The following is a 21,258-nucleotide window of genomic DNA, read 5'->3' on the forward strand; positions in this document are numbered from 1 at the left end:
CTGTCACTGAGCCAATGGAGAGGTGTCAGCCCTATGGACCAATAACTGCCTTTAGCACAGCGTGTTATAAAAGGGCTGAATGGATTGTAAATAAACCTTCTGATTCCTCCTGCCTCCTGACTGGGGTCAAACATCTTTATTTCATGTCCCATTGTGAACACAGCTAGGGTATATCATCCATGGCCTTTCCCATCAGCCCTGGGCAGGTCTGGATCAGCCAAGGGATTGTGCTGACCCTGGGACCTCCCTCCTCACCATCACCCTCCACCAGCCAGCCCTGGGGAACTCCTGGCAGATGGAAAACCCCAGTCTGGGGGTGCTGGAGGAGAAACTGTCTTGGGTTATGTAACCAAAAAAAAAAATTATTCTATTTCATCTGTTGAAACCTGATTGGGGGTATGTTTTTTTTCTTTATCTGTTGGAACTCCAGGAGGGAGGGGGTGACTGCCTTTCTGATAACAAGGCAGCTGTTAAAACTGGGTGAGGCGTTGTTTCTTATCTCTGTTCACTCTCCTGAAGAATGTCTTCTGTTAATGGGCCATTAAATCTCATCACCCCAGTGCCTCCCATTACCTCCATGGGGATATCACCTGTTAATGGGCCATCAAGGCTCACCAATGACATCACACATGACATCATCCCAGTGTCCCTTATCTCCTATTAATGGACCATTAGTGCTCACCAATGACATCACACATTACATCATCCCAGTGTGAAATGCTCTACCCAAAGAAGAAGAGCCAAACCATTTCCACCTAGATAAAAAAGGAGCTACAAGTGTCACCAGAAATCCAGTGTTCCCATGGACTCCCAAAGGAAAACTGGACACATCTCTGGACCCTTTTTCTCTACAGAACCATCTCTATTTCCAACAGGACCACACCTGCCATTCCAAGAGGACTCATTTTGGACTGTTTCCAGCACCCTGACCAACAGGGTGTCATGTTTTATTCTGACTCTATCAGTGGTCTTTTGTATTATTGCATTTATTTTATTTGGCTTCTTTTTTTTCCTTCTTATTAAATTGGATTTCTGACTTGGAGTCTCTCACTGGTTTTGCTTTCAAACCACTACAGGAGTACAACACATAAACTGCATTTTGAGCTGGTGGCGGTGTCGCTTTGATTGTTTTCAGCCTTCTGATGTTTGCATTTTTGTAGTGGAATTTCTCACAGATTTTCATATAAACAAAGTGATGTTATTATAACTGTCCTGCTTGTTTATCATTCCTCTTTTGATGAGGGACAGTTGATGGACTTCTAGTTTGACCAATATGGTTGGAGAGGTGGCAACCTCCTCCTCCAATCCATGATCATTGTCCAAAATCTATATAAACCGAAAAAAAAATAAAATAAACTCCCCTCTCTTTTTGTCCTGACCACTTGAATGTGTACCTGCCATTCATTTCACGTCCTAAAACAACACATGGGTGCCTCACCTTTACGACGTCCTCGTCGGCGGATCTGCACTCGGCGGAGTCCGAGACGTCGACCACGGACCCGTCCTCCTGCACGGCCACCACCTTGACTGGCACTGCCACCATCCTGCCCGTGAGGATGGCTGTGTTGAGGATCTCTGTGTCCTGGGGGCACACACAAACACAAGGGAGGGCGTTAGAGGGGCAAAATACTGTGAGAATGTCACCAGGGTCACGACAGGGACAGGGACAGGGGTGGGACTCTCCCTTGCACACACCCTTGGAGCTCCCAGGAATTTGGTGGTTCCATGCCTGAAGTGTTTTAGGTTTTGAAATTCTTTTCCAGGGAATTTTCTGTAAACAGGAGAAATGTTTTTGTAACAGTACTTAAGGGGGTTGGTTGGTTGGTTGGTTGGTTGGGTTTTTTTGGGGTTTTTTTTTGAGAGGAACTTCTTTTTAATGTCCCTCTGGCCTGACCAATGTGGTTGAAGAAGTTTGCCTTTGTTTCATCAATCTGTTGGATTATCCCTTTTCTGACCCAGAGATGGGGCTCCTCAGAGGTGCTTTAAAGACTTTTACTCCATTTTCAGTCTCATGTGAAGAGTGAGACAGTACAGATGTTACAATTCACACCATCACAATCAGAAGCCAAACTATTTCCTAATTCCAATCCATTATAAGTGTTTTTTGGCCTGTCAGCTTTGGCCACTCAATGCTGTAAATGCTTCTAAACCAATCATATAAAATTACTCCTCGTGGGTCCTACTACAATAAACCTTTCACAGTTCTATTTCTCCAAAGTATCCAATCTTATTTGCAAGGCCATCCTTTGAAACTCCAGTTCCATTTCTCTCTCAGCAATGTCTGTCCTATCCCAGGGCCTTTCTCAGTCAGCATTTCTCATCTCAAAGTTTGCACACAGGTACAGACTGTGTGAGCTCTGCCAGGCTTTGGGAATCCCCTACAAACCCATTCCCCACAATTATCCACCTTTACAACAGCATTCCTTCCTTCCTGTCCCACCTAACTCTGCTGTGAGCTGACCATTTATTTCCATAAATACATTCAGAGAAAAACTCTGCATCCACATACAATTTTTTCAATCTTTCCCCATCAAAATCCCACCTAGAGATGCTTGACCACATTTATCTGTAATCCTGATGAATTCACAGCGCTGGCACTCTAATGACTCCATTAACACAGCCTTTCTCTGTGTCTCTGTGGCTGCAGGTTGATTAATTACTCCAAATGAGTGGCTACAGAAGCTCCTGCTTGGCACGAGCAGGTGCAGGCTGGAGGGCAGCAGCCTCTGCAGGAGCAGTGCTGCCGGCCAGCCCAAAAGTTGACACACAAAAAACAGGGCGAGGAATGATCTGGGATTTCACAGGGATCCATTCCGTCCCTTTCCGAAAGCCTTCGATAGGAAATACTGCTCTGAATCAATCCCCTTTTCATTTTTCAACTTCCATAAAACTAATTGCTCGCCAGTTTTGAGGGAGGGAAGTAAAAAAAAAAAAAAAAAAAAAAAAATAAAAAATAAAAAAAAAATAAAAAGTTGCTTTGAACTAATCTAACTTTAAATTCCATTATTAGAATTGATGGAAGACAGAATGGATTTTAGTGAAAAGTTTGATGGCAGCTTGCATAGGGAGATATATTCACTATCATTTGCTCTGGCTGCTGCCTGGATTGATAGAGAATAATGGGCATTGACCACGAGCTAAGGACAGATGGAGAAGACCAATAAATACTTGCAACTAAGATGTATTATTAATCAATATTCAGAACCTTCTACAAAAAGGGCCCTGAATTAAATGAGCTGCAGCACTAACACCAGCACTGCCAGCCTCCTCTGAGAGCCCAGGAGATGTTTATGGGCAGCCACGGCCCAGAAAAGTGTGGAGCACACACTCCAGTCCATTTCTGATCAGAACAGCACCAAAAGGACGTGCTCAGCTTCACACTCAGGCTTCAATGGGATCTTTTTGAGAGTCATCCTAGGCAGAGATGCTTTTTGGGAATAACACCTCGGGAAATAAGTGCGGGCTCGGTTCTGTTCTCTGCCAGGCACAAACCAGATGTTTTACACGGTAAATGACTGTCTGGTTTTTTGTTTCTGCTGAATGGGCTCGTTTATAACCAGCTGCCAGCCAGGAGAGAGGGGCACTGGCAAAGAGAGAAGGATGTGACAGAAGTGGAAAGTGTGAAAAAAAAAAAAAAAAAACAAACTGAAAATCCTTTACAAAGCCTGAGATTTGAACAAGGCTGAGAGGGGAAAAAAATGCGCTGCCAGGCGAAGGAAAGCACTTAGGTGCACCTCGGGTGGAAAAAAAGGTTTTATAAGACACACAAAGAGAAACTGAAGGCAATTCATCCACAAGTCAGAGAAGAGGTAGTTAGATTTCAGCACTGCAAATATCCCATCTCTCCTCAGCCCTCAAATATCAGATATTTGATGAAGACCTGGTGGTCCTGTGCCAAATGGCTCGTGGAGAGCAGTTCTCAGACATTCTCCAACAACAGATGGCCTCCTTCAGTGCATCTGGGGAAAATCTGCTTTGGCCAAGGTCACAAACAACGAGCACACAACAAATTCCATTCCCAAACTCTCTGTTAGCACAGCTGGGAGCTCCTCCAGGTCAGCACTTGTGTGCAGCCACAGCCTGATCCAAGCACCCCTGAGTCAGGGATTAAAGAGTTCCCTGGACTTGGGCTGAATTGGAACCAGCTCCTCAATAGGCTTGATCCATTTCTCCTTAGTTTGTTGTGCTGTTTTCTCTATCACCCTGCATTGACCATCCTGCCTGGCAAAGCACAAACCAACCCCCAGCCCCCTTTGAAGTCCAAGTGTTCTTTATCTGCCAAAGCTGCAGTCAGGCTTTGATGCACCAAAGGACAATATAAAGTTTATAAAGCCATTTGCATTCCTTTCCTAAACTCCCAGTTGTGGGCCTGAGAGATTTTTTTAGCCTACTAGCAGCTGTTAACTTTTTTTCAAGGAAAAATTTCTTTTAAAAGTTTGTTGGTTTTGTTTTTGTTTTTTTTTTTCAAAACACTGTTGGCAAACAACTGTGTTTTTTTAAAAACAATCTTTCTCCAGGTGGTGTTTTGCTGTTTCTCCAGTTTAACCAATGGGATCAGAGAGGTGTCGTTCCTATTCCCCAACCATGTTCAGTCTGGATGGGAACACCTTATAAAAGGCAGTGAGAATTAGACAATAAAAGCCTTTTCTCTGTGCTCTTTGCCTTCTGAAATATTTGGAATCTTTCTTTCATGTCCTGCAGCAACACCTGGTGAAGATGAGCATGAGACAAGAACGAGCACCAGGACTGTCCTGAATTTTCCCTTTCCCCCAGCACACACAGAACCCACAGTGTTAATTAGCTGGTGCAGCCCCACAAACCCTGCACTTCACTGGCAAAGCAATTCCACCAGAGAAATCAATACTTCTGATGCCTGCAGTGAGTGTTACACAAATATAATAGGCTGTGTAAAGGCCTTTTTAAGAGCTGGCTATTTATAGACTGCAAAAAATATATTTCCTCCGAGGGAGAAACACAAGCTAATTGACTGTCCAGGAGATTTATAAACAGACTTTTTAGTGCTTCTTCAACAAGTCACAACATTCCATCTGAGTTCTGTAAAGCTGGGTTTCCATTTCCATGGTTGGGTTTACTGCAGGGAAAGAGATGCTGGATTTGATTTCCTTGTGCTGGTGATCACTGGCAGCATCTGGAATGCACAGAGGGGTCACTGTGGTGATTTATACTGGAAAATCCTCCCATGTGGCACAGTGAAAAATCAGAAACATCACCCAGGGACCACCAGCACCATCCCCTTGACTGTTCAAGTCTCTGCTGAAAAACTGGGAGTCCTTTCCCATTTCTTTTGTTGAGGTTTTCAGCTGTCAGGTCTTGACCAACTCCTTCAGCTACAAATTCATATCGCAGGCTCCATCCCTGAATAATAATAATAATAATAATAATAATAATAATAATAATAATAATAATTTTGTGAGAGTTTATCTGCAGCTCCCTCTGTACCTCAATGCATTAGCACTTCACCAGAGCTCCTTCTTAATTACAACTGTAACCTGCTAATAGCATTTCTTTGTTGTCTGAAGGAATCTACTTCTCATGCAGCCCGGGCTAAATTAAAATTTAATACAACATCAGGTCGCAACAGAACTAGGAAGCAAATGACAGCTGTTTAATTAAAACCTAAAGCTGATTAGATGGCACTACTGAGAGAAATACTCAAGAGGAAGAGCTGAAAACTACTGGAACTCAAGGCTGGGATAATGGCTTTATTTAAATATGAATAAACGCTGCATGCAGCCCGTAGTAAATGTTTGACAACTGGTGGGTTTGGACAAACTGGGGAGGAAAAGTGAATGGGAGATGTGTCAGGAGCCATGCGGGAGCTCTGACTGTAAATTCTGTGTGTGGAACAGGAGCTGGGATTACTGAGGATGACTCCCATGGGCAGGTACAAACCAGCTGAGGAACTCCAAGCTCAAAACTCCCAGTAATTCAAACTTTAAACACCACCAGAGTGACCTAAATGCTCCTCAGGCAGGTGACTCCATGGCAGCTCCTTTCAGCCCTTTCACCCTCTTTTGGCTGAAAAATAAAGAGATGGGGAAATCCTTGATAGATCTCAGGAGCTTGACTCAGTTTACCTGATCTCAGGCCGCCTTCAGCCCTTTCACCCTCTTTTGGCTGAAAAATAAAGATATGGGGAAACTCTTGATATATCTCAGGAGCCTGACTCAGTTTACCTGATCCCAGTCCCTGATTCCTGTCCCTGTGGGAGCATCCAGAACTCTTCCCACCCATCCTGGCAGTCCCTGCAGTGCCCCAGACAGGGATGATCCCTGTGATTAATGCACCAGCTGCCTGCGTTTTTCTAGAGGTTAACAAAACATGCTACAGTACACTAAACCCAATAAACACTCACTTGTAAATCAGGAGGGGAAACCTCAAGCCAAGCCTATTCCCCTGACAAATGCTACAGTTAAATGCCTTTTGGCATTTAGCTGAAATGACTGTCTTTAGTGAGGGAGGCAGAGAGCTGGAACATTTGTCTGCAGGATTGCATTCCTTCATTATTATTTCTCTCCCCGGAGTGTAGCTCACGAAAATACATTTGTAATATTAGAGGGAGTCTTTTAGGAAGCAGTTCTTCTGCCTGGAAACGGCGTTCTCTTAAAAAAAAAAAAAAATTACAGGGCAGATTGTGAGGTGTGGGCTGGGCTAGGGGAGGGGGTTTTTTTATTTGATAAATTATCCAGCACCTTTTGCTTCAGATCAAAGAGCAAGGCAATATAAATCCATTAAGCGAGCTTAATATATAAATTAGATGCTTTGCTGAAATTATTGTAATCCACAGCAATTCTGTAGTTTCCCTCCCCTGAATAGGCTAAATGCTATTTTAGGTTACCAATGCATATTAATGATCCTGAGTGTGAGAAAACTCCATTGTCCACCATTAGATCAGGTAAGGTATAAATGACTATTTTGTCACCCAGAGGTGAGAACAAACAACTGGGATTGTGTGTTTATGAGAGGTTGGAAAACATGAACAACCTTGCAAAGAGATGATGTTCTTTGATCTTTTTTCCTTCTTCCTTTCCTTTCCTTTCCTTTCCTTTCCTTTCCTTTCCTTTCCTTTCCTTTCCTTTCCTTTCCTTTCCTTTCCTTTCCTTTCCTTTCCTTTCCTTTCCTTTCCTTTCCTTTCCTTTCCTTTCCTTTCCTTTCCTTTCCTTTCCTTTCCTTTCCTTTCCTTTCCTTTCCTTTCCTTTCCCTTCCCTTCCCTTCCCTTCTTTTCCCTCTCCTCACACAGGGCTGAACTTCAGCTACTCCCTTCCTCTGCAAACACCATCTCAGTGCATTCCACTTGTGGCATCACCTAATTCCCAAATTCTCAGGTGTCACCACAAGCTCCCCCCTGCCCTGCTCATCCCTGTGCTGCTCCAGGCTCATTCCCACTCCCCTCCAACCTCATTCCTCAGCCCAGCCCTTTTTCCCTGGAATATCACTGCAGGGAAGGGTCAGCCCTGCCAGATGGACAGCCACAAACTCTGCAGCCTCTGGTGTCCAAGCTAAAGGTTATCCTCCTTCTCCTCCTTGTTTACCTGCACAAAGGTTTTATTTCATTTCCTGTGGGGATCCCCGAGGAAGGTGCAGGTGTTCTGCAGGAGGAATGAATGCAGATTGAAGCGTGCACAGAGGTTCCTAATCACTGCTCTCAGTGAACAATGTCAGCAGCAGCCATTAGCCTAATTGAATATTATTCTAGATGTGGATCAGCGCTGCAGAAACAATTTGCTTTAGCTCAGGAAAAGCCACGATCCACAGACTCCAAAGCAGAGTTCTCATTTCAGAACTTGTCTTTTTGCCATGGAGACGCTGAAGGAAGCTTTGATCTCAGCAGAGTGTACCTGGCACACCAGGGGTAATTCTCTCTTGGAGCTCATGGAGACTAAAGCTGAGATTTACTCCATTTCATGGTTCCTACAAAGGAAATTCAGCTCATTTTGAGGTTTATGTAGGATGAATAAGCAAAACCTGCTGCTGAAGGTGAGAGCTGATTAGACACACAGAGTGTGTCATTTCTGTGACCTGAGGCAGTTTGGGTTTTTTTTTTCATAACTCAGAACAGATCTGCCCCCATTAAGGAAAGGTTCAGAACACAGCCTGGTGCACAAGGCAGAAGTAATTACAACCTGTCAGGCAGACTCCACTGTGCCTTCTGCACCAGCAAAACCCTCTCCTGAGCCTGGAAAGGGCTTTTTCTCCTCAGCTCAGGTTATTTCCCCATAGCACATCCTGTCCAGCATCGCTTTCACCTGAGGCTGGAGGAGCTGGGGAACAACAATTGTGTACCTGATTTTAAATGTCTGCAGAGAGGACACACAGCAAGAGCTCCTGATTTGTGTTCCAGGACTACACAGAGCCTAAACTCAAAGTCTGGTGAACTCTGCCACTCATCCACACTGGAATTTATGCTGTATCCAAAAATCTGTGCAGGATCTGAAAGTTCTGACACACTCAAGCCAGTCCTTCTGACCAGCAAGAGATTTTAAAGCATATTTAGAGTTTCACAGTTCATTTCAAGATATTGGTTTTTTCCACTTTTGTCCCAGAGAAACATAATCATGTTCTGGCTTAACAAAATTGTGGCTCTTCTCTGACTTGAAATCAAACAACATCCCCCTGCAAGTGGACACAAAATGGGCAGAGCACTGAGCGATAAACTGACACAGTAATGATTGTTTCCATGAAATAATTAATCTGAGCATTCCTCAAAGGCTTTGTTTTCTCCACAGAGAAGTCTAAGGAGTCATGGAACATAATTATCACATCCACTTGAGTGCCATCAGCAGTCAAAGATAGAATTTTCTGGCTCTGCATGTTTGTCCCCCACAGGCTCAATAATATTTAACAACATCAGGGGATGGCCGGTTTGAAAAGTTTTTTCAGATATTTCTCTCTTTTCCCAGTCTTGACAACTCTTGGGTTGGAGGGAGGGTTTTTTAGAGGGAATTATTTGTCATTGGTGCACTGGGAGAGATGGAAATTCTGTGGCTGGGAAAGGCTTCAGTTTCCCAAGTGCAGAACTGCAGGCAGGGAAACATAAGGTTGTGTGCTCATCTTCCTCCACCAGCCCTACCTGGGCACAAATCCATGTCCTTCTGTAATAACAGCTGCTTAATGCTATAGAAGGATGCACAAATTAATTACAGCTTGTCTACATCACGTCCCAGGGTGCTGCAGGAGCATCAGCACGGGGGGAGTGGGGTTGGTTCTCCCCCAGATTTGGGCACGGGGACCTGCCCCCTTCAGCCTTTCACAGTGACTGTGGCTCAAGAAAATCTATTTATGAGCAGGAAAAGATTCATGGGAAAGCTGCCATAACACTGAAAAATCCTCTGAGATCTCCTGATAGGACACAGCTGTCCAGTGATGCTGTTTTACACCACAAGGACACAGACCGTGAGATTCAGGAGGCTGAAAATGACTCCTTTATTTCTGGGCTGTGTCTCCCTTTTATCCCATTTCACACAGACCAATTGGATTGGTGACACAAAGACAAACCTCTTCACTCCCATTGGTCAGAGCAGAGGGACAGCAAGGAGAAGTCCCTCCTGGGGAAAGGGATGAATAACAAAGGGACAGCTACAAAAACATTTCTCCTGTTGACAGAAAATTCCCTGGGAAAGGAATTTCAGCAAACCAAAACACCTCAGGCACAAACCAGGGCTACAGTCCAGCATTCACTGGACCGGGGGTCAGGAGAAGTGGGTTTTGTGTCTTCCCCCTCAACATAGTTCAAACACTGGTGCAAGTCCTGGCCAGAGCAGGATGCACATTAACTATTTAAAAAGTGCATTATGGAGTTTAAAGTGGAACAGAGGTCTGTGAGATGCTCACATTCATTGTCCAGCAAAAGGAGGATTTCATTTTCTGCAGAACACGGATCTGGCAGGAAAGACCTGTGCCTCACCCCCAGAATTACTGTTTGTCATTCTCGCAGACAGGCTGTCTTATCTGTCAGGACCAGGCTGCTGTACTCACTTCTCTCACCTCTTTAACCAATTTCACGGCTTTCCCTGGGCTTCTTTGGGATGTGAAGTGCCTCTCCCCCCTGCAGGACTGTTCCTCTGAGTGCTCTCCTCTCCCCAGAGCCTGCAGGGAGTGATTCATCCCCTGCCCCTCCATGGCCAGGACAGCACCACGGACACTTTGATTTATCTCTCCCCATTGCCTATTATGGGCTCAGATGTCTCTTTATAGTTGATGTGAAGAGTTAGAGGAGAGAATTTCTATCTTTCAAAACTATGAACAATCAGTATTTACACTCAGCTGTTGGTTCCTTCACTCCTGGGAGTTAAAATCATATTTATATTCCTGCACAATCCACGCAGTGACACAGACTCACATATGATGCAACTTTTGTCTGCTTCACTTAATAAAGTTTCCCATTGCTGTATGGGATGCAGGGAAAATAAAAATAACAATCTGTAGCCAGTGTAGGATCAGGTTTTTTTCTGTCCTTCCACACCCAGAGGCTCCTGGTGCTCTGTCCCCTGATTTTTGGGAGCATCCCTGATTTTTGGGAGCATCCCTGCACTGCTCATCCCTGCACTGCCACTCCACCCCAATGAAATCCTGCCTTTCAAATCCTGAGTTTCTGCCAAAGCAAACACTGAGGAACATCTCACCTATCTGGGTTTGGCACTGCCTGGGAAGGCTTTTGGTCTGGAAAAAAAAGAAATCAGCTTCCTGACAAAAAATCAAGAAGTGTAAAGAAGACAACTTGGAGAATATTTTCTTTTGGGAAAAAAAAAAATCCTGAAATTAAAAAATTGGATTTTTTTTTTTTAAATCAGAACATTGATTTATTTGAGAGTTTTTTGATTGATCTAAGAACTACTGGAGGATTTTCACTTCCTTCCTCTGCCTCTCCTTGGCCTGAGTTTTGTTCTCCACTTTAATTTGTGACTTTGCTCACCTTGTGTGAGGTTCCACCTTGTTCTGACATGGCCCCGTGTCTGATTATTTCTTTTCCTGCTCAACTTCTACAAAGAACAACCTTTTTTTTTTTTTTTTTTTTTACTCAAGTTCAGAACAAAATCCCTTTTTTTTTTGTTTTCATGATTGAATTTCTCAGGGAAACTCCTGTGCAGTGTATTTATTTCCTGCAGACTGGGACAATATCATCTGTGTTTCCAAAGCTGGGCTGCTGCTGTCAGAACATCAATATTTTTTCCAGAGTCCATCAGCTTTTAGGAAACACAATCCCTCAAATGAAAAAAAAAATGTGTTAAGGATCAGTGAGAAGGTAATAAAAAAAAAATAAAATAAACTGACTGGTGGTAGTAGCTATAATAAAGACCAAGAATCCACACAAATGTAAAACTGCTGTGAAATCAGCATCAAACTATGGAATTTTTCATTTTTTTTCCCATCTTTCTTCCATCTGTTCTAAGAATTAGATATAGAAGGATTTATTTTAAATAGTGCTTTTAGTATCTAATCTTTCCACAATACCTCCAAACCAGTTCTCAGCTCTGCCAAAGACAACAGGATATTATTTTCATTAACAGGATATATATTTTCATTATTTTCATTTTCATATATCATTTTCAATATATATTTCATAACTGGGGCAGAGGAAATCCCACCAGGCCAGTCACAAATGAGGAAAACAATTCCATATTCCCCCCAAAAAAGTCCCAGGTCCATTCTCTGGTTACACTCAGCCCTGCTGTCTTCAGGCTGTTGGTTCTATTATTAATTAAATAACATTAATTAAATAAATTAAATAATGATTTCCACACCTTTCCTACCAAGTGGCCTTTTTGCATAATGAATAAATGAGGATTTTATTGGCTGGTTCACCTAAAATTCAGCCTTGGAGCAAAACAAATATCAGTGACTGCAAGGGAAACACAGAGGGCTCCAAACGCAACCACAGATTAAAGGAAAGAGAGAAATACAGGATTATTTGCCACCTTTCTGAAGTGGGAAATGATGATGGCACACCAGTTCAAGGGGAAAATCACAGAATATCTCTTTATATGAAATTATTGCAAAATATTCCGTTTCAAGGGGGTTCCCAGTGTCACCTCACAGGTGGTTTGGGATGGGGCAAGGGGGATCAGGGTTTATCAGGAAGAGAAAGTGGCAGCATTATTGGTTTTCAATAGAATTATTCTGTAAAAAAAAAGATAAAGGTTTTCCACTTATTATTCTATAAAGGCAAGAAAATAGCAAAAATCACAGCACATTGCCTTGATAAAGGGTTTTAACACTGTTCTTACAGCTCAGCACCAAACCCAGACCAGGCTGGGATTTCAAAAATTTTGATTTTTTTTGTAAATGATGTGAAAGAGTGGCTGACTTGGATTTCCAACAACAGGCACTGAAGGAAAATGAAAAAAAAAAAAAAAATACTTCTATCTTTGCTTTCAAAGTCTTGTCTTCATCATTAGACTTTAGAAGTCATGAAGACATGATTGAAATTCAAACTTCCCAATCTGTTCCATGATGAGAAATGGGGAAAGCAACAATTTTCCAGCAAGATAAACTGGGTAGAGCAAGAGAAGTAAAAGAGAATTACTCAATTTGTGCTGAAGGACTCATCTGCAAGAGAAGGAAAACCTCTCCCATTTTCTGCCATTTCCCTAATGTGAGACACACAAAAATACCCACCCTGAGCTGCAGAAAAGAAAAAAGAAAAAGAAAAAGAAAAGAAATCAGGGCAGCCCTGCTGGACCATTCAAATAAAAGGAATATTTGCTATTCTCCTCCATTAGGGAAATTTATCTCCCTTAAAATTGGCCTGCGTTAACCACTCTTTCTTTACTTTCCCTGTAAAGCTTGGCAGGTTTTCAGATGATGAGACATTTATTCCTTCTTTTGCACCAACGATTTTATAAAATGTTGGTTGCTGGAAGGGTGGGAGGGAGGGCAGGGCTGAGGCCACGTCCCCCACTGCACCCTGCTTGTGCTAAATGGACAGATGAGCACAGGAAAAAAGGCTTTTTTTTGCAGAAAAAAACACAGGGTGATGGAAACTTGTGGTTCTCTGGCATTTTGAACACAAATTTTTAGCAAAGGATTGATAAAAAGGGGGAAAAAAGTGCTGCACTCAAAGGTCTCGGTAAACCTGACATGAAATTCCAGCTGCAAAGTGGTTTTAGTTGGGAGCATCACTGCACAATCATCAGGCAGAAAAAAAGCAAGTTTTCCTCACCTGCTGAGAGGGTTTAACACCTGGGCAGAGTGTTCTGAGCCACCTGTAAATGGATCAGTCTCTGAGGGTCCAGCCCTTGAAGAAATAATTTTGGCCAGACTTGCTCTTCAGAGGTGTTTTGTAAAGCAAAAGGTTTAATAAATGAATGTAGCTCTAGTTTGTGCCTGAGGCGTTTTGGTTTGCTGAAATTCCTTTCCCAGGGAATTTTCTGTCAACAGGAGAAATGTTTTTGTAGCTGTCCCTTTGTTATTCATTCCTTTCCCCAGGAGGGACTTCTCCTTGCTGTCCCTCTGCTCTGACCAATGGGAGTGAAGAGGTTTGTCTTTGTGTCACCAATCCAATTGGTCTGTGTGAAATGGGATAAAAGGGAGACACAGCCCAGAAATAAAGGAGTCATTTTCAGCCTCCTGAATCTCAGAGTCTGTGTCCTTGTGGTGTCAAACAGGGTCAAATAACTCCATTACATCACACCCAACAAAAAACCAGGAGCTCAGCAAGACCCTCCCTCATCTCGAGATAATGTTGGGTTTGATTGAAAAAAATAATATATAAAGGAGACACATCCCAAAAATAAAGGAGTCCTTTTCAGCCTCCTGAATCTCAGAGTCTGTGTCCTTGTGGTGTAAAACAGCATCAAATGAAAAATAACAAATTTTACAGAAAACAAAAGAAAAGCCATGCACAGGCATCCCAGAAAACCTCTGCTAGAAACACTCCAAAAAGCTCCTTAGATCTTTTGTGCTCCTTCCTAAACTCTGAACATTTTAGGAGGGACAGTTTGCTCTGCTGCCAACAGGGAGAAGTGAAGTGTTTGAAGAACCACAAGGTCCAACAGGCTCTTCTCTCTTGCCCCTGAGACAATTACAATGAGAAAAACACAGAATTTTCCAGTTAAACTCCCTAAAATATCTAAAGGTAAAACTGAAACTCTTTCAGAGATGCCCACTCAGAAGTGGAGGATATTTTACTACAACCTGACACTCCTGAGCACTTTGGTTTTCTTCCCTTCTTTTTCCCCACCTTGGAATATTTAGCCAAAATAAAATATCCCCTCCTGGGGATATTTCACCCCCTTGGTGCTGAAAATGGCAGAGCTGTGGGGTAATAATTCTTACAGTTTGTTTTCAAAGTGTTCCTCCAAAAAGAGAGGCTCTTACATGGTAATTAAAGTATCTCATTTAAACTGCTGCATTTTAAATTTTTCCAGGCAACAGGAGTGATTTGGCAATGGATAAACTGGACCTCAAAACAAAAATCATGTTTCTGCATCTCTTTGTTCCTTTGTTACCAAGCAAGAATTATCCAAAAGCTCAAAAAAAAAAAAAAAAAAAATTACTGCCAGAAGAATTACTCCTCCAACAAAAAAGCCAAACAAGGTAATCAAACATTTCCCTCTGCATTTCTCTCGTGTTATTTCCGGTTTATTTTCACAGCCAATATGATACAAAGTGGTCAGCCAGGGCCAAGCCTCTGAAGTCACAGCAACTACATCAAACACACTTTTCTATTTGTATTTATTTTTAATTTTTTTTGTCAAATGACACTGAAATTCAGCTGCCTGCCCACCAATTACACTCTCTCAAACGTCTTTTCCTGCTCTTGGTTAATGAAGGCAGTTGTTGTGAGTTGTTGTTGATTTAGTTGGGGATTTTTCCTCCCAGCAGCGTTGCAATTAATTCTGCTACACAGAATCCAATGCGACCTGACAAAAGCTATTAAGGAGAACAATCTGGAATAAAACTGTGAATTTTATTTCTTCCTAAAGACAGGTTGTGACAGGGGTGGGAGAGAAGGTGAGGGTTCCTGGTCAGGAAATGTTGGGCTGAGGAACAGCCTGGGAGATGCTGAGCAGGAGCAGCTCCCTCCTCTGCAGCAGCATTTCTGCTTTGGTTTATTTGGTTTTTTATCCTTTCCTGGCCAAGAATCTCCAAAAGCAGAGTTTCAGTCTAAAAATGCCTCGTTCCAGCACACACTGCAATCCAGTCTGGAGGGGAATAAACCTATAATTTGGGAAAATCAAGGCAGAGGAAAAGAAAAAGACTCCAGACTCTATTCAGCACAGCTGTGTGCAGCTGCTCCAGTCTGTATTTCACCAACTTTTTTGATATCTTTTCCTACTTACTCTACATGGTCTCTTGGGGTGAATAAAAGCAGAAACTCTGCATTTGACTGAAGAAACAGTGACATGAAAGGTGGGCTGGGATATGATCTATAAAGATTTTTGCTATTTTTACATGTGCAGTGATATTTAGAAAGGTTGGGAATGATGTTTAGATCTCATTTATTTCTGGTCAAGTGGATTGCCAGAGGAGTTTTCTGACAGCGCCTGTCTGCAGTTCCATGGCAGTGAATATGCAGAGAACGTGAGAGGTGCTGGGATTTCATTCACAAAATGCTGCAAAATGAATTCAGCTGAGGTGGGAGCTGCAGATTTTTTTGTGTGTGTGTGATTTTCAGAGCACAGCACCCCTGAGAACACCCCTCTCTCCAGGGCACAGTCTCACTGCAGATTGTTTGAGTCTTACAACAATCTGTGTTAATTTTCCACCTCGTCCTCACCTCTGCAGCACCACAAAAAGGGGGGACAATGTGTGACTTCAGCTGCTCCAAGGGAAACCCCCATTTATCTCTCCAAAAGCCAATGTCACTTTAGAGAGAATTTTCCACTCAAAGTGCTCCAACAGGCCTTTCACCACCGACTGAAACTTTATATTCAATATTTTGTTCACGCGCCCACGAGGAGCAGCACAAACATGATTATAACACCGAGAAAGAATCCACAATGATTAATTGAGTAGATTAACCTCTGAAACACTTGGACAGCTGTTTCAACATGCTGTGGTTGAGGGCAATATGCTGAAACAGCTGCTCTGACACATAAGGCAAAAAATTGTCCGCTTTGTTTTTGCAACGTGAACACTCAAGGCCTGTTTTGTGTCTTAGTGACTTTAACCCACAGCTGGAGTCTTGCCAGGGTTTTGTATAATTTGCACACATTCCTTTTTTTTATTTTTTTTTCCACCTTGTTAGCAGCTTCACCAATGTCAACCCATTTGCTCAGCAGCAGAGTCAAGTGGCTTTTCTGTCATCTTTACCCAAGATCTGCACTCCCTGCAGCAAGATCCTCACCCAGTGCATGAATGAATTTGATAATTTAATTTTTTTTTTTTTTTTTGCATGTGGTTTTAAAACAGCACAAGTTGTTCCTTAAATGGAAAGCATGTTCCTGGTTCATGGAGCTTTCTCTCCTCGTTTCCAAGGCGACTCAACACACAGAGACATGCAAACACACGTGCCTGCTATTAATATTCCTTCTGGATGGGGGAAAATATCTTCATTTATCAATGAAACACTCAACAGCTTCTGTAGGAAGTGAGAGACTCAGACAAACTCCTCGCAGAGGAATTCACAGCGGGGAAACATTCAAGAAGCCTCTTCCCTTTCATTGTAGTCTCAGAACACACGTTTTGGAAAGGTTTTTTTGCATCAAGATCTTCTCCAGCCACATAAACACAGACCCTGAGCTCACCTTGCCCTGTCCTTGGGCTACAATAAAGTTCTTCCAAAGAGAAGGAAATAACCTGGGAGTTTGGTGAGCACATTCACATCCCTGGATTCCCTCCTGTGAAGAAGAAGCTGATAAAACTGGTGGCATTTTTGTGCTTCTGCAGCTGAGCCCTGACACTTGGCACTGGAGCAAGGCTGAACCTGTCCCACTCTCCCAAACGAAACTCATTCCACAACGAGTGAGGTCTGGGCACAGAAACGATTTGTCATGCTCAGCACTCCGTGCTAAATCACATTTATACCCTCTAATTCTCAACTGTAATCCTCTTTGGGAGCAGCTTAATTGTTCTGCTTTTAAGAGCTTGGGGGTCAGGTAGAGGCACTGAGTGCAGAGTGAGAGCTGCACGGGCTGTGTCTGCTTCATCCTGCTGCTTTTCTCAGGAAAAAGAAAGGAGGCAGCTGGAAGAGGCAAGAGAAGCTTTCACAGAAAGCACTTTGAAATGTTGTTGGTTCATTGTTGTTTCCATCTCTCTGATTTTTCCCCTGGCATGGGAAAGGCCTGATGATTGTTGTCACTGCCTGGGAGGTTGGATTTGTCATTTCCATGCTGCTTTGTAGGGTTTCAGAGCAATCAGAGTTTGAACCAGGGTTGGCTCTTGCCTGTCTAAATATCCCATTAATGACAACACAATCTGGTCTGTCCTTAGGGGTCAAGTGCCATGTCCAAAATAAAACCCTCTTGCCCAGCAATAAAAACCTCTTGCCCAGCAATAAAAACCTCTTGCCCATCAATAAAAACCTCTTGCCCACCTCAGGGTATTTGCAATAATACCAAAGCCCACGTAAATACAAGCTCAGGGCAAGGCAAGTTCTTACTCAGATCTCCTTATCCCAGGTATGGATTTGAAGGGACATAAATGTGATTTACCTCCAAATTTAACAGCCAGCAATTGTGCTGGAATGGGACGCTGCTTACACTGAATTCAGTTCGGTTTGGGGGCTGATTTAGGAAGAGCTGGCTGTGATTTATGGCCTGGGGAATGCAGCAGAATTCCATTAACATCAGCAGAACACCTTTGCATTTCTCTGGGGAGCCTGGACCTCTTTTCCATATGTGAGTACAGGATGTTCCTCCTCCTCTGCATAAATGTTTGAAGCTGTGCTTTACACAGCTCCACTCTGGGAAAGAGATTTGGGGTTTGTGTCGCCTCTTGTTTGTAAATAAATTTTTAAAAAGAGGAAAATCTTCAGTGGGTGCTGTGAGAACCCCCTGACTTCAATAGGAACTCCATCATCCTGTACTAAAAAAACAGTTTATGAGCCCAATTCCCTCAATTCATGCATCCCCTTAACTTTTCAACATTGCTCCTATTAACTTGCACACCATGTAGCCTTAACGATTTTAGGTTCCATTTATACTGCCTGCTTCTATTTAGAAATGGTTTATAAGGGGGACTAATCAATATTTAATAGACATTTTAAGTGTGCAGCAGACACGAGCAGCATGTGTTAGAGAAGGTCAAAGGCACATGGACAGCAGGGTTAGAAACACCTCTGAGCTCTGACTTGCAAATAAACCCCTGGGCCAGCAGAATTCTGGAACAAAATTAATAGCAATTATCCAGATTCATTAATAACTGAGCCTTTGTAAACTATTTTAAATGTGATGCAATTACACAGGGAAGCAATTCCTGTGGGTGAGGTGAATTATTTTGTGACAAGCATTAGGGAGAAATCTGTGACTTATTTTGTGACAAGAATTAGGGAGAAATCTATGGGTTTAGGGTTGAAATGCCACTTTTTCCCCCATGTTAACACTGCAAACACCATCACAGTGTTATTTTGGGTGTTTGGGCATTTTATCATAAATCCTTAGGGTTAAACTCTGCTTTAAGACACACAAATTCACCTCTCCCAGGAGCCTGGAGTTGCTCCTATCTGTGCCTGTAGGAGGCCACAACTTCACCTCTTTATTTACAGAACCATTAATTAAATTACTGCCATTAAATATCAAATCAAACTGCATTAAGACAACATTAAGCACACAGGAAGTCAGAATCAGGGCTCCTGTTGGGGTTAATGGCAGCTGGACGTGGATGGGTTTTAATGAACTCTCCCCATAAGGCAGATCCCAAAGGATGCTCCTGACAATCCACACACCCAACACTTTATGCAAATATTCTCTCACAATGTCCTACTTTTTTTGCACCGTTTTCAGTTTGTTTGTGTGTGTTTCCTGCTATTCTCCTCTCCAGGCAAGTCACCTGGAGCCAGATGGGAGAGTTTTATAAATGACAGTTTGTGATCAGCTCAGGGAAGTTGAGAACCACAAAATTCCCAACTCGCGACCAGCCCACGGGGCAGAGGCTGCAATAACAAATCCACCTGAAATTATGATTCTTCTACCTTATTTTCTGTATTTTTTTTCTAATTAGTTAATTATTTTTATTTTTTTTTTTTCTAACAGTAATAGAGATTCTTGGAAAATAAAAGGAAAAAATAGAAGTGAAGAGAATCTAAATCCCAGTTTCCTTTGTTGTCACACCAGCCCACAGGGCACAAGCTGTAATAACAAATCCACCTGAAATTATGATTCTTCTATTTCATTTTCCATCTTTTTTTCTAATTAGCTAATTAAATTTTTTAATTTTTTCTAACAATAGTAGAGATTTCTGGGAAAAAAAAAATTAGAAGTGAAGGGAATCTAAATCCCAGTCTCCTTCATTGTCACACCAGCCCACAGGGCAGAAGCTGCAATAACAAATCCACCTAAAATTATGAGTCTTCTACCTTATTTTCAATCCTTTTTCTAATTAGCTAATTATATGAATTTTTTTTTTCTAACAGTAATAGAAATTTTTGGAAAAAAAAAAAAAAAGAAAAAATGGAAGTGAAGGGAATCTAAATCCCAGTTTTCCTCATTGTCACACCCATCACACCCACTGAAGTGAGCACCAGCTCCACCCAGCAAACCCCATCAGCCACATTTCCAGGCAGGAGGGAGATCCTTCACTGCAGAGATCCTGCATTGCCTGGAAAATGCAGATAATCCCCCAAAAATGTTGATTTTTATGCCATATAAATGAAGTGGGAGGACTCCCTGCACCCTGAGGAGCAGCAAAGTGACACTGAGCACAACCACAGCCCTTCCTCAAAGGTGGAAAATCATCACTGAAATAGAAAATCATCCCTGAAACAGAAAATTCCTGCAGCAAGCTCCTTGTGGATTCTTGCTGTATTCTCACCTTCATGGTTTTCTTTATGGTTTTGCAGCAGAATTAAAATCATAATAATAATTGAAAAAAAAAAAAAATGCTGTTTGCTCATGCACTGATCAAACTAGCCCAGAACTCTATGTGCCTGTATTTTCATTTGGAGGAAAAAAAAAAAATTACAAAAAAAAAAAAAAAAAAAAAACCACTGGGAAGATTCAATATTTATGTAATGCTTTATGGAAGTTCTATAGAAAAATCCAATATAATTTCCCAATTAAAATCACCTGCTAGTTGACTTACATCCATTACTATTATCTGGAGCCACTGTATACTGAACCTGTTCACACAATGGTGTTATGTGAACATGCACAGGTTAAAAATTAGTAATTACTGTCTAGACAATTCACTGTTAGCTATAGTTGAGTGAATATAATGAATAATTTATTTGATTAATTTTGCATTCCTTTTTTTTTTCCCTTCTTTGTGAATTGATCATGACCATGGAAAAACTTGAAAATGTGCTCGTTTATCAGAGTTATTTCCTGTGAATAATTCTTAGCCTGGACATTTTTTTCCACAAAACAAACTATTCTTACTTGTGGACTGAAATTCTCTGGGATTGTTCCTTTTTGCTTAACCAGATCATCTTGGAAATAACAGCAGTGCTGAAGTGCTTTTACAAAAATATAACTCAAACAGTTTAATGCTCATTTTGTTGTATAAGTTACATAATTAAGAACATTTATTAAACTGATAAGCAATAATTAATATTTAATTTTAAGCTACAGATGAAGGGGGAAGTCCATCATCTTTACTTGGAATATTTAAATATTTTAAAGCCCAGAATAAAAGGGGGAAAATCAGAAATAGCTGAGCTGGGGGAGGGACGTGCAGGAGTTCACCCCTCCCAGGGCTGGAGGGTGGCTTTTAACAGAAACCAGAAAATGTTAAATATTCCTGATCTGAGCTGCCAATCCAGAGGCAAGAGCCTCAGCAAGACCATCACAGCTCCCTGCTCTGAATTTAATAAACTCTTTTATCCTGGGGAGATTTGCTCTTCATTAGGTGAGCTCCAAAATGGAGGCTGAGACAATAGAGGGGCTTTGACTGTGCAGCAGATCAAATGCATTTGGACACTCAGGAATAAATGAGTCACTAATGAGAGACAGAGATCAAATGCTCTGTTTGCCACTTCAGTCTCCAGCAATATGAGGCACAGCAGGGTTGTTAACCCGTGCCTTGGCACTCCAGGGTACAAATAGTCCCAATATTTTCTCTCTATCCAACTTAATTCTCATGGCTCCTCCTCTTTTGCAGGGCCAAGACAACACTAGAGGAATTATCTTGCTCCTGACC

The 21,258-nt window shown here is 42.1% G+C and overlaps 1 protein-coding gene across 1 annotated transcript in view; it reads right to left on the reverse strand.

Moving 5' to 3' along the window:
- The window catches only part of TMEM132B (transmembrane protein 132B), a gene marked incomplete at its 5' end in the record, with an annotated part of 257,632 nt that overhangs the window by 44,559 nt on the left and 191,815 nt on the right, over nt 1-21,258 (reverse strand). The window contains one exon of the mRNA XM_083873975.1: nt 1,439-1,582. Coding sequence (XP_083730101.1) covers nt 1,439-1,582 — 144 coding nt within the window. The remainder of the gene's footprint in view (nt 1-1,438; nt 1,583-21,258) is intronic.

This window comes from Zosterops lateralis, assembly GCF_965231275.1.
Source record: "Zosterops lateralis genome assembly, chromosome: 17".
NCBI classification, from domain to species: Eukaryota; Metazoa; Chordata; class Aves; order Passeriformes; family Zosteropidae; genus Zosterops; species Zosterops lateralis.